This window comes from Octopus sinensis, linkage group LG25 (genome assembly GCF_006345805.1).
Source record: "Octopus sinensis linkage group LG25, ASM634580v1, whole genome shotgun sequence".
In the NCBI taxonomy this organism is placed as follows: Eukaryota; Metazoa; Mollusca; class Cephalopoda; order Octopoda; family Octopodidae; genus Octopus; species Octopus sinensis.
The window spans coordinates 3,872,120-3,887,119 of NC_043021.1; the positions used below are offsets into that span (position 1 = coordinate 3,872,120).

General features: G+C 39.1%; 1 protein-coding gene across 8 annotated transcripts in view; it reads right to left on the bottom strand.

Annotated features, from left to right (window-relative positions):
- The window catches only part of LOC115224461 (RIMS-binding protein 2), a 595,300-nt gene that overhangs the window by 12,480 nt on the left and 567,820 nt on the right, over positions 1–15,000 (bottom strand). For 7 of the 8 annotated variants that reach the window (XM_036513379.1, XM_036513378.1, XM_036513381.1 and 4 more), the window contains 4 exons: positions 6,828–6,930; positions 4,844–5,301; positions 3,195–3,372; positions 1,562–1,695 (listed from right to left, as the gene is read on the bottom strand). In XM_036513379.1, coding sequence (XP_036369272.1) covers positions 1,562–1,695; positions 3,195–3,372; positions 4,844–5,301; positions 6,828–6,930 — 873 coding nt within the window. The remainder of the gene's footprint in view (positions 1–1,561; positions 1,696–3,194; positions 3,373–4,843; positions 5,302–6,827; positions 6,931–15,000) is intronic. The other variant, XM_036513377.1, reaches the window with a different exon arrangement.

Below are 15,000 nucleotides of genomic sequence, written 5' to 3' on the forward strand. Positions count from 1 at the left end.
AATAGGAATTTTGAAAGAAGTATCTATAAAACTAATTTTAAATTATCGAATGGCTGATGGGGGGGGGGGGTCCACCTAAGTAAAATAGTAATCAAAGGAGTTCATAGATGAAAAATGGTTGAGAACTCCGGATATAGATGGTTCTTGTCCTGCGTATTTAAAATAAAGTGGAAGGGAGATAACTCATGGTTGTGGATCATTTCTTTTGCTCTTCTTTGATTATTGGTTTCAAATTTGGGCTCAAAGCCAGCAATTTCGGAGGAAGGCCTAAGTCGATTATATCGACCCCGCCCCCCAGTCATCAACTGATACTTATTTTATTGACACCGAAAGGATGAAAGACAAAATCGACCTCAGCGGCAGAATTTAAACACAGAACATAATGATGGACAAAATACCACAAAACATTTTACCCAGCTCACTGCTCTACTATTTTTTCCATTATTTTTAGTCAGTGTGTGAGTGTGTGTGGTGTGTGTGTGTGTAAAGGCAGCGAGCTGGCAGAATTGATAAGATACCAGACGAAAGATCCCTAACCAACTCGACTGCCTTTACATTTATCGAGAAGGGAACTTCATGGGAAAAAGGTTCTTCTCTCTATCTGGTGGGATTGCAAAGGAGTAATTCACTTTAAACTGTTACCACCAAATGCAACAATCAATGCTCAAGTCTACTGTCAGCAATTAGAGCATTTGAACCAGGCTTTGAAGAAAAAAAGACCCGCTTTAATGAATTGAAAAGGAGTGATGTTTCATCAGGACAATGCGTGACCCCACACTGCAAAGATCACATCGCAGAAGATCGAAGAGTTTGGTTGGGAAAAAATTCCTCATCTACCTTATTCTCCTGACCTTGCTCCTTTAGACTACCATTTGTTTCATAGTTTACAGAATCATTTGGGGGACATAACTTTGGCAAGCCAGGAGGAGGTCGAAACTGACATTTCAGAGTTCTTTGCTTTGAAACCAAAAGAGTTTTACATTGATGGGATTAAAAAGCTTGTAAATAGATGGAAGGAAGTCATAGATAATCAGGGAAAGTACATTGATGATTAAATTTCAATTAAATATAACATTTGATCACTTGTTTTCTTTATTCAAAATTTGAACTTATGGGATGACCTGATACATCAACAAATGACATTAACATTGGAGAAGGCATGGCTTTATTGTTAGGAAGTTCACATTATAATCTCCAGCCAGTCGTGTCATCTCCTTAGTAGAGGTAGGCTAATGTGTTGTGAGTAAGACTGAATGGAAGCTTGTTGGCTTTATATTTGTGTGTGTGTGAGAGGGTATGTGTGTATTTATGCTTGTGTTTCACAAATGTAGCAGTTCAATAAATAGAGATTGATAAAATAAGTGCCTGATGTGAAAATAAGCATTTGTTGTTGATACAATCAACTATAAACCATTGCATGCAGTGCCCCAACATGGCCACAACTAGTGAACCCGATAAAGACAAACTAGTGAAACCAATGAAGGAAGAGAAAAACATGGGATGTAAAAAAAAGTTTTAAAAAAATAGCAACCAAAACAAAAAATAAAATCAGTAAATCTACCTCAGCATCGACATTAGGTGAGAGCTCCCGAGGGTCATAGTCGTAAAGAGCAACCATAAGTTTGCCGGGGCCTAGGCCAGAGTTCGTGAGGTCAGCGCTTCTGTATAGTGATTTGGAAAGAAAATTTTCTTTGGCTGCAAATACATGTAAGAGAAAATTAGTTTTTGTAAGTGAAGTGGAAGGCTGAAAGAAAAATACAAACATAAATGACAAGGGCTGCATACAGCCTTGTCATAAGAAGCTTAACAAATCAAAATGAAACAGGTTCATAACACAGGGTAACAATTTTTGTCCTTGGGGAGCAACTGTTATTTCCTATTTGCTTACCCCTGGAAAGTATGGAAAATGGCTAATATTTCCTTCAAACTTTGCCTTTGTTATGATATTTATTCAAACCCCAAACAATCTCTCTTAACACATGGCTATGATGCTCCCCCACTACTAGTACTCATGATCAGAGATGCACATATTGCAGGCCACTAAGGGCCGTGCTCAAGTGGTTATGGTCTGTGCTATTGAGCAGAATATTTACTATAATGATATTTCTGCTTCAGCAATTCAGTGCTGAATCTGTCTGAAATGTAATGGAAAATAGGTCAGCTTCAAAATGCTGATGTCCAGGTGACAAAAGTTCCAAGTTTGGAGGGAATAGTAGTTATTTCCTTTGATTGCTAGACAGAAGCAAATAAAAAAAAGAAAAGCACTTTTGATTGTAAGGTCAGGAGTTCAGTTCCTGGTAACATGTTGTGTCCTTGAGCAAGATACTTTACTTCATGTTACTCCAGTCCACTCAGCTGGCAAAAATGAGTTGTACTTGTAATTCAAAGGGTCAGCCTTGTCACACTCTGTGTCACACTGAATCTCCCTGAGAACTACATTGAGAGCATGTGTGTCTGTGGAGTGCTCAGCCACTTGCACGTTAATTTCACGAGCAAGACCTCTTCCGTTGGTCAAATCACCTGGAACCCTCGTCATCATGACCGACAGAGTGCCATTATAAATAGAGAGATATGTGGAACCATTAATCCTCACATATTGTTTTCTTGTTCTTTTCATTATTTTTTCCTCTCATCCTTTACTGATGGAGAGCATAGGCTCAAAACATCAAAGACTTTTCAATTCTTCCCCAGTGTCAAACTAATACATCTGCTTGTTGTTCCTTCACCTGTCTTTGTTTACTGTACATTTAAACACACACACATATTTAATTATCTATCATATATATATATATATATATATATATATATATATACACACACACATATATATATATATATACACATATATATATTTACTGGCATTTATGCTGGTGGCACATGAAAAAACATTCGAGCGAGATCATTGCCAGTGCCACTGGACTGGTTCCTGTGCAGGTGGCACATAAAAAGCACCATTGAGCGTGGCCGTTGCTAGTACCACCTGACTGGCCCTCATGTCGGTGGCATGTAAAAGCCAACCACTACACTCTCAGAGTGGTTGGTGTTAGGAAGGGCATCCAGCTGTAGAAACTTTGCCAGATCAGATTGGAGTCTGGTGCAACCATCTGGTTCGCCAGACCTCAGTCAAATCGTCCAACCCATGCTAGCATGGAAAGCGGACGTTAAACGATGATGATGAGGATGATGATACATACACTCACCAGGAGTACTACTGCTCTCTCCACTGGACGTGCTGGTATTGTCTTTTAACAGCTGCTGCACCACATCAGGGTCCCTGACCTTCACCTCAGTAACCATGTTGCCAGGTACGTAACCAAGCTTGCCGTTTGCTTCTCCTCTGTAAAATCCATCGGCACCACAATCGCCAAATATCTACAGAAAACGAAAAGACAATAAAGAATATAACAAAAAATATTGTAACATAGTTAACCCTTTCGTTACCAACCCGGCTGAAACCAGCTCTGGCTCTGAGTACAAATGTCTTGTTTACATAAGTTTTGAATTAAAATCTTCCACCAAACCTCAGACACAATTTATGTTCCTAACACTAGCTTAATGATAACAGTTATTTTACTAAATTCTTTGTTATATTTAAAGTAATTGAAAGAAACACAGAACATCTCAAAATAAATACGGTAACAAAAGGGTTAAGGTTCTGAAGCCACAGAGAATAGCTTTGAAATAAAAACTGTTTCACATTTTGGCACAAACCCAGCAATTTTGGGGTACAGGATAAGTTGATTACTTCGATCCCAGCCTTCAACTGGTACTTATTTTATCGACACAGAGAGGATGCAAGGCAAGGTCGACCTTGGTGGAATTCGAACTCAGAATGTAAAGATGCCCTGCATTTTGTCCTATGTGATAAATACAGGATGATCTTGATGAATGAAAACTTAATAGCAAAGTGGGTTCTAGCATAAATTTAATATTTCTAATTTTTGCATAAGACCAGCAATTTTAAGGGAACAGGAACAGGTGATTACATCGAATCAAGTGCTTAACTGGTACTTACTTTGACCCCAAAAGGATGAAAGGCAAAGTCAATCTTAGTGACATTTGAACTCAGAATGTAAAGAACCATACGCAATGCTAAGAATTTGGTCTGGCATGGTAACAATTCTGCCAGAGTCGAACCAATTCTACTATATGGCTCAGAAACCTGGACGTTATCAATGAAGCTTGAGAGGCGGTTGGATGGAACCTACACTCGCCTCCTTATGAGAGCTCAAAATCTCTCATGGAAGCGCCATCCAACCAAAATGCAAATATATGGGAAACTACCACCTGTGTCATCTCTTGTGAAAGGTAGGAGAGTCCAGTTTGCTGGACATTGTTGTAGAGCTGAAAACAAGGTAATTTCTACTCTTCTCCTCTGGAAGCCATCTACTCGCAATACCAGAGGGCGCTCACTCTCCTACCCTGATGTAATCTCCAGGGATACAGGCATCCAGCAACAGGACCTCCGTAATGCCATGATGGACCGTGAAGTCTGGCGTAGCATGGTAAATTCCATTGTCTCGACGACGGTCGAACAATGATGATGATGAACAATTCTGCCAGCATGGAAAATGGATGTTGAAAGCAAATGATGATGATGATGATCATCATCATCATCGTTTAACGTCCGTTCTCCATGCTAGCATGGGTTGGACGGTTCGACCGGGGATCTGGGAAGCCAGAAGGCTGCCCCAGGCTCCAGTCTTATCTGGCAATGTTTCTACAGCTGGATGCCCTTCCTAACGCCAACCACTCCGCGAGTGTAGTGGGTGCTTTTTACGTGCCACCTGCACAGGTGCCAGGCGAGGCTGGCAACAATGACGAAGAGGCTAAATGAACTGACCTTGATAAAATCTCCCTCTTGGAACGGAAGCTCTGCATCTGATCCGTCTGCGTTAGGTGACATGACAGCGGGGTCATAATCAAACAAGGCTACAAATAACCGCATCGAACTGTCAATTCCTCGTCGGACGTTACTGTTGTCTTCATAATATATATCGGAGTCCTGACACGAACTGCTCGGTCTGACCTTAACTGAATTGGGAGAGCCTAATATTCGGTCAGGTATGATTTCTGTCCGCCATCGCTGACTCGAATTTGCTGAACATTTTTCTATAGGGTTGTCTTTCTGTTTGGGTATTGAACTGTTGTTGGGAGATGTAAAAGAGCAGTCGACTTCATCTATTTTTTTACGTGAGAATCCTTTCGTTTTGTCTTCTATGGATTTTCTCTTCTGTAAATTTGGTTCTTCCTCATCCTCAAACGAATTGCCTCTTTCTGTACTACTGTCTCTTGTTATTTCTGAAATAATACAATTATTAAGAGAGATGGAAGTGTGTATATTCCAAAAATTACAGTGAAATGATCTGCTTGGAGAGTTATCTCCCTTGCTTCTTAAAAATATTTAAAACTATTCTGATGCCAACCGGATTCAGAATATTTCCACCTTTTAGCATTTAAACTGGCCATATTTGGACTCTCACACCTACCTTACAATGTCATTCTAAAGACTTATATAATAGCATCATAAAAATTTCAAAATTATGAGATAGTGCATGATAAATTCAAAACAAACTGAATAAATAAGCAAAATCCCTAGAAGAGACAAAAGTAGTAACTATAGCAACATCATCATCGTTTAGCGTCCGCTTTCCATGCTGGCATGGGTTGGACGGTTCAACTGGGGTCTGGGAAGCCAGAAGGCTGCACCAGGCTCCAGTTTGATCTGGCAGTGTTTCTACAGCTGGATGCCCTTCCTAACGCCAACCACTCCGTGAGTGTAGTGGGTGCTTTTTACGTGCCACCGGCACGAGTGCCAGGGGAGGCTGGCAAACGGCCACGCTCGGATTGGTGCATTTTACGTGCCACTGGCACATCAAAGTGGCTTTTCCATGTTACTACTAGTTCAATGCCAGGCAGATTTTCTGTTAGCTATAAGTGCAGCCCTGCACCCTGAACATATATATACATTGCTAGAAGGGGAGTGAGCCCCTACCAACCTCCAGTAGATGACAGGATTGTAAAACTGACCCAGTTTTGAGTTAGTTTGCTCGTCTTCAGTTACAAACACCCGGCCACCAGAAAGATGGTCCGAGTCTGCTCCAGCTAGCAATATATTGTAAAGAAAGTGACCATCGGTCACTGATTCGCAACAAGCAAAGTAGGTAGTTGTAAAATCTCAAGAAGAGATGAGAGTAGTAACTATACTAACAAGGTAATCACCACATCACAGTGACTGTTCCATGTTTACTACTAGTTTAATGTGTATATATACATGCACACACACATACATCTAAATATATACATATATATCTGTAAATTAATATGTGACAATTATTCAATAGCCAAGATATAAAACTCTGAGTTTCAGATGCCGAACTGGAAATCCACAACACCATCTCTTTGGTTATCTGGCCAACCAAAGAGATGGTGTTGTGGATTTCCAGTTCGGCATCTGAAACTCAGAGTTTTATATCTTGGCTATTGAATAATTGTCACATATTAATTTACAGATAAATTCCTCTATTTACATAATACTGAGGTCTCTTTCTTTCTTTTGTTATCTTACCGTTTTTACCAATATATATATATATATATATATATATATATATATTTGTATATGTGTGTAATTTTCTTTTGTATCACAAATATTTATCTCATAAAAATGGGAAAAAGGGGCCTTGCTGGAACAACTTTTATCATAGGTTTTTTTCTCAGCCAGGGCTGACTTAGAGCTTCAAATTTTCAAAATACAAAGCTGTAGAAAGATAACACTTCTAACAGATTTAATGCATATTTCAGGTAAAAAAGGAAAAGATTTTATTTACCTATAGCAGGAATGGTCATACCATGTTGTGAAGATCTTCTATCACTAGCTTTACTGGATGGTCTTCGAACTGGAGAATGGAATGCAGATCTGTCTGGTGGAACCTGTGGGAAAAAGAAAATAATATATAATTGGAATATAGAGAAGAGTTTGGTACAAAAGCCAAACTTACTAATTTTGGTTTGGTTTTCCATGCTTATAGTCACAATTGTTGAGTCATCTCTGAAATAGTAAGGTTGCAAATGCAAGTATCTGAAATGTTAGTCTAGTTCCTTCCTGAGTCAAATAGACTCAAAGAGCCGGTTCCCCAGTTTCCGTGTTGTATATATTCCCCACCCAGGGCAGAACGCCGGTCCGTCGCAGGATTACTCATTTTTGCCAGCTGAGTGGACTGGAGCAAAGTGAAATGAAGTGTTTTGCTCAAGAACACAATGCGTTGCCCAGCTGAGGAATTGAAACCACAATCTTACGCTCATGAATCCAACATCCCTAACCACTAAGCCATGCATCTCCACTAAAGAAAACGACATCCGCTGAAGCTACCTTTCATTAGGATTGAGCCGGAAAACTTACTACCAAGCAGGCATACCATCCAGGGCATGCTATGCTTGCCAAGTATCTGAAATGGGGTTCTGCCAAAGGATTTCTAGAGCAATGTAGCTCAATACAGTTGCTACATTCACACATTGAGTGGTCATGGACCTGGCATGATGGACATGTGATTAGAATGTCACAGGAAAGAACCACAAAATGGATTCTTCAAGCCAAATCAACTGGCAGGAAACCTAAGGTTAGACCAAGTATGAGGTGATTGAATAATATCCATAGTCCCTGATGAGATGATTGAATAATATCCATAGTCATGCTTAAGAATCCAGCCAGAAAATGTAATGACAACTGTTTCTGATAGAACCTTATGGAGTAGGTACCTGGCGACCTTACACTGACAACGCTTCCGGAAATACTAGGTGAAGATGGATGGATGGGGAGAATATAAATATACATTTTTATTAATGTTTAACAGAAGCAACAGAGTGATACAAGGTCTAAGAGTTTCGTGCATTGGCACTAGTGTCAATGCAAGAAATTCTTTGACCTTGAGTTACTCTGTTGCTTCTGCTAAACATTAATAAAAATTTACAAACACTCACATTTTGAGTTCAATTTTACCTGTTTGCACCAACATACGTATACATATACATACATACATATATTTATATATATATATATATATATATATATATATATATATATATATACATACACACACACACATATATATATACACACACACGCATATATATATATATATATATATATACACACACATGCATATATAATCATTTTTATATTTTAAGTCTAATAATTTTTTTTTGTATTATAGTGCTCACTTGCTTAGTAAAATATTGCTTTCATTATTTTATCACAGTCATAATCTCTCCTTTTTAAACAAACATCAAGGTAGTCCAACTACGTTTAATGTGCCAAAACATAGCAGTGATCACATAGAGATATTTTAATACCTACAGCATATCAAATAGCCATAGCAACAAATTCACTTGCTAATTCTTAGATAACGATGGAAGGGAAATAAGTTACATGAGTCTGAGGCTTCAGTAAGTTTTAATAAGTTGTCCAATATAATTTATTTTCAGTATGTATAAACAATAAACTGAGAGCAGTTACATAGCGAATTTATATTAATAAAATACCTGATTTACTCATCTGAAATAACGAAATAAACTTGAAATGAAAAAACTACAATAAATATATATTAAGTAGAATGTTATTAATGAAAACAATTAGAGGCAGGAGAATTAGAAGGTGAGAGACTGTGTTGCAAATGAAAATGAAAAATTTTGCCAGAACATATTAATATTGTTTATCAAATATTGAAACTTACTCTGTAGGGAACGTAAAGCTTGGCAACAAATTTTAAAATTTGTGATAGTAAATAGTAACAGATGCTTTGAAAGTGACTTTTTATCAATATATATTAACAGAGGAATTTGTAAAAATTTTCCAGAGATTCAAACCTATAATATGGTTGTTATGGAAGCTGTGATTAATTAACTAATGGACATCACGGAAATTTATATGTAGATATATAACTAGTCAATTTGTTATATATATTTATCAGTAATAATTGGTAGAACTTACATAGGTGTGCATAGATTGATAGCTGGGTGGATGGGGCCACACACACACACACAAGTCTGGTGCTGTGAGAACACACGGGAATGGCATTTCCTTACTTTTTCAAACATACCCATGAAATGATCTTCATCATCATTATCATCATCGTTTAACGTCCGTTTTCCATGCTAGCATGGGTTGGACGGTTCAACTGGGGTCTGGGAAGCCAGGCTGCTGCACCAGGCTCCAGTCTGATCTGGCAATGTTTCTACGGCTGAATGCCCTTCCTAAAGCCAACCACTCCGTGAGTGTAGTGGGTGCTTTTTATGTGCCACCGACACAGGTGCCAGATGAGGCTGGTGAATGGCCACGCTCGGATGGTGCTTTTTACGTGCTACCGGCATCTTACATAACGATATCATTCGTTTGGCTTGTGTTGAAATATACCAAAACAAATTAATTCCTCACAAATATATTTTACTTTACATATAATTTAGGTGTTAATTCTATTTACTGAAACTTGCTAAAATGCCTAGTTTGCTTTAAAGAAGTATCTCCTTGTAGACACAATTGTCAGTAATCATACTGTTTCCATTTCTCTCAGCCAATATTCTTACATTAGGTTTCTTTCGAACTCTAGATTATGCAACATACAGCTGACCATGTGGGAAGAATTGTGTCGGAAGATATATTCCAATTTGTTCAAAAGGCTGTCCTTGTGCCTTGTTGCATGTCAAGGCAAAGCTGGCTTGACAGGAAATTTTTTTACCTTCAAATGTAAATTCCATTCCTTGAGACATATGTGGTATTCTTGGGATTAGCAGAGTTGATCCTGCATAAGGACCAGAAGCAACCTCAGCCTCGATAGCATGATCATGTGACCGGACAATGATGTAGAGTGTGCCATTGCAATGTCCATTAGTAGCATCTAAATTTCTCAGAAGCATTATGCAGCATTTTTTCTTCAGTTTGAGATTGTTTGGTGGAAACCCTGATGGTGTAAGTTTGTTGGTGAACTTGACTGGGTACAGAGTTTCATTATCAACTGTATCTGAGCTTCTCTATATTTTTAGCTCACCAGGGATCCTGGTCAACAGAAAATCATTCACAAATTGTGCTGCTTCATCTGTTGGAGTAACGTTGGTTCTATTTGCAAGCCACATAGGGTTTGTGAAGTTATTTTTGAGGACAGCATATACAAAATCACAGAGATCTGAAAGAGTACCACTTTCAGAGCAAGGGTCAGTGGGTAGTTTGATTTTGAATTCACCTAGGATTTGTTCAACAGAAATGTTACCATTTCCTACATCAAGAAGGTAATTAGCAAACTCTCTTTCATCAGAATGATCTTCTGTAAGAGAAGTCTTAGATTGGTTGTCAACTCCACTACTTCCACATGATCGCAAAGAAAAGATCTCTTTAGTGTTTCATCGACAATTTATGATCTGACACCATTATTTTGAAGTAGAATATTCTCCTCTCAAGATAGCCTAACCAGTCGGTCATGTGTAGTGGAAACAGAATCATGTTCACATCTCCATGCATATTCAGGCATCTGTTTCAGTCGCTTGCCCTAGTTTCATCCGATTCAGTTGTCCGCCTTTCTCTCTGCCATTGTGCCTTTGCTGTTAAATTTTCTTTTTCAGTTGCATATTTTTTTGGATGTTTCATGTTCAATTGCAAAACGAAAATAAACATGAAAAGGAAAAAACTGTATAAGCGAAACCTCACTAAAAACTATCTTATTTAGCATGCTAGAAATAGCAGCAATCACATAGTTATTATTATAAGGCTTATAGCGTTCCAAGTAGCTATACCAACAAAATCACGTCTTCATTAAAAAAAAAAAAAAAAATACTAGTATATTAAAGAATTTTCATTTTATCAAAAATATTCATTAAATTTAATTTATATTTATACTGTGAAATTTGATTTAATCCTAAATCTAATTTTTCCCTGTAAGTTTGGATTTACTCCCTAATAATATTATATATATATAATTTATAAGTAAGGGCAAAAGGAAAAATTTCCAATGCCAAAATATGCCGTCAATAACCATGAAACTACCAGCACGCGTTTCGAAGAAAGCCGACAGAAATTTCTAAAAAATCCCGTTATTACCATATCAGACCCGATTTCAGAGTTCATAAGAACCTATATATATACAAGGTGCATTCCAGAAGTTTTTAGACATTTTTAGGAGAGACATTTGTAAATTTCAAAGAACAAAACTCTAATCTCTTTCAAAGTGTGATCCTCTGACTTCAATGCCCTTGTTACAGCACTCCAGCCACTTCATGAAGCCCCTGTGCAAGTCCTCCAGGATCCTTGTTACTAATTCCTTCCTCTTCTCTTTCAGCTTGGGGGGGGGGCAACCACAAGTTACAGGGAGCAAGGTCTGGATTGTAGAAAGAGAGAGAGTGAGGGACAGTTTTGACAGCCTATCTCTGTCATGTAGTTGGTTACCAGGATGGATGTGTGGACTGGTGCAGGTGCTCTGGCCTTTGGCAATGAAATCTTTTCCTGAATTCACTCAAAACCACCACAGTGTACACTTTGTCGACGATCTGGACAGAGGGAACCCAGTGGATGTAGGTGGTGCCTTTGCTGTTGAGAAAGGGGATCATTATGAGCTTCCTGGGGGACGTGTTTTGCGCATGCGTGCACACACACACACACACACATACATACACACACATGCACACACACACACACACACATACACACACATGCACACAACACACACACACACACACACATTATCAGTAAATCATAAATCCGAAAGAGAAGCACTATAGAGCTGTAGAGTATCTAAAGAACGTTAGTTATGGCTGGCTCACAGGGTTTTGAAGAGAGGTTATAGGTCACTGGCCATCAGGGTCTGACAAGATGTGTATAAAGCTAAGCGCTTTATGGATGTGAAACCCTAGATAACCTTAAGAACTGGTCATAACTAACATTCTCTAAATATATAATCCAAATTTAGGGAATAGAGTAGGTTAAATTCAGGCTACATTGGTTTCCTAGCAGAACCTCTGAAGTAGTAATTATTCAATGAGCAATACTCTGCTAGCTACTCATCAGGCCGAAGATACCTTAGTCAAATGAAGGTTACATTGTCATTAAGGGAACCTGTGTTAAATCGCATACACAGCAGCCCCAGTTGCTAACTGTGAACTACAAAATAACTTTTTTCAGTTCACTGAACTTCAATATGAGAAAGATTTACAACCTTCTACGTCAATAAATCACTATTGTTCCTGAAAGTTGGATTTTATACTTTCTAGAGACTGCTAGAAGCCTACTCGTGGAGGCGCAATGGCCCAGTGGTTAGGGCAGCGGACTCGCGGTCATAGGATCGCGGTTTCGATTCCCAGACCGGGCGTTGTGAGTGTTTATTGAGCGAAAACACCTAAAGCTCCACGTGGCTCTGGCAGGGGATGGTGGTGATCCCTGCTGTACTCTTTCACCACAACTTTCTCTCACTCTTACTTCCTGTTTCTGTTGTACCTGTATTTCAAAGGGCCGCCGGCCTTGTCACTCTCTGTGTCACACTGAATATCCTCAAGAACTACGTTAAGGGTACACGTGTCTGTGGAGTGCTCAGCCACTTGCACGTTAATTTCACGAGCAGGCTGTTCCGTTAATTCGGATCAACCGGAACCCTCATCATCATAACCGACGGAGTGCTTCCACCAGAAGCCTACTAACTCCCTACACCTGGATCCCAGCTCTACACATAATTTTATATTAGTGCATCATATGTGATACACAGGGCACTTGGCTGATCATCTATGGTCCCACCAACTAAAATATTATTCACCAACTAATGTAATACAAACACATATTATCCACTAACTAACCCAAATTAACCACCTTCACCTGTCGAAAGCCAGCACAAATGATTAGGAAAAACTTATGAAAATAATTTCGACAGGTGAAGGATTAACCCGGCTTGCAGGTAGTTTACCATAATGATGTCCTCACCAGAAATTTTTTCTTACACTTAACAGATGTGATATATTTGGAAGAGATTTGGCTTTATGGCTAAGAAGCTCATTTCATAACCATGTGATTTTGAGTTCAGTCCCACTGTGTGACACCCTGGGCCAGTGTATTGTATTATAACTTTGTGCTGACAAATAATGTCTTGTGGTCGAAGGAATTTGGTAGATGGAAGCTGTGTGTGTGAGTGTGTGTATGTGTACTTGTATGCTTGTGTTTGTATGTGTACTTGTGTGCTTTTGTGCACACATATATGTATGAAGGTGCATGGCTCACAAGTTAAAGTGTTGGTCTCACAATCATGAGGTAGTGAGTTTGATTCCTGGACTGGGCTGCGTGTTGTGTTCTTGAGCAAGACACTTCATTTCACGTTGCTCCAGTTCACTCAGTTGTAGAAATGAGTTGTGATGTCACTGGTGCCACCTGTATCGGCCTTTGTCTTTTCTTTGGATAACATCGATGGTGTGGAGAGGGGAGTCCGGTATGCATGGCTGACTGCTGGTCTTCCATAAACAACTTTGCCTGGATCTGTGCCTCAGAGGGGAACTTTCCAAGTGGGGTTATATTTCCCCATGGCCAGATATACTCTCACAGTATATTGGTAATGAATGAAACTGCTTCATTGACAGTGATAATCAATAATAATAAATCACATGATGTCATGAAAAGGGTACATGCACACACACACACACACACAATGGGTTTATTTCAGTTTCCATCTATCAAATCCACTCAAAAGACATAGGCTGTCTTGACAATATAAGAGAAAACACTCGCCCTCAAGGTGCCATGCACCTTACCATGCAGTAGGACTGAAACAGATGCCTGAATATGCACGGAGATGTGAACATAATTCTGTTTCCGCTACACATGACCGACTGGTTAGGGTATCTTGAGAGAACATTCTACTTCAAAATAATGGAGTCAGATCATAAATTGTGGTTGGGAACCATGTGGCCTGTCTTCATATATTTATCACAATGCTACTTTATTGCACTATATTCTGCATGGCCAGATCTTGAGACACAAATGCTAGGAAATCAATTTACTGGTGAACTGACATGGCCAATAAACAAAGCAGACGGTCAATAGGGTAAAAACAAGTCTTATCGGTAGCAATCCAGTAATGGATTAAGAGACATTTAGCTATCAATTTCCATTAAATCAAAAGTGAGGCTTCTCAGGTTATGGACAACATTAGTGATAAATATCTTAAGAATATAAATCTTTTATGGAGTGGGGCAAAATAGGGTTGATGAACTGACAATAAAACAGGACTCATGTATGGTTAATAAATCATCTGCAATGTGAGCTGTGTCATATTTTCAAACACATGAAAGTCTTCCTTCTTCCTCTTTCTGAATAATAACATAGATATATATACATTTATCATCATCATTGTTTAGCGTCCACTCTCCATGGTGACATGGGTCGGACGGTTTGACACGGAGGTGGCTTGCAGGGAGCTGTCCAGATTCCAACTGTCTGTTTTGGTATGGTTTCTACAGTTGGATATAATGATGATGATATATATATATATATATATATATATATATATATAATAATAACATGACAGGCTTCTTTCAGTTTCTGTCTACCAAATCCACTCACAAGGCTTTGGTTGGCCTGAGGCTACAATAGAAGACACTTGCCCAAAGTTCCACGCATTGGGGCTGAACCCAGAATCACGTGGTTGGAAGGAACCTTCTTATCACAAAGCCATGGCCCTCTCCATCACCTTCATCACCTGATCCAGCAGTTTGATATTCCTGTAGTTATTTCTATCTAGAGCACACATTTGTACATTTCTCACCTGTGACATCACAATTTTCTCTCACACACAGTCTTGCAATCCGCAATACCTCAGTTCTTTGGTCCTCACGTCATTGGACATTGGCAAACTTCTTCTTTTCTGCTTCGCCCTTGGCTATGTACACCTGCCGCCCAGCTTCCCTTTCGCCTACCTGGTACAGTTCCCTGCTACCCCCACCCTTCCAGGTTTTCCAGGCCTGTTTCTTTGCTCTAATGGCTTT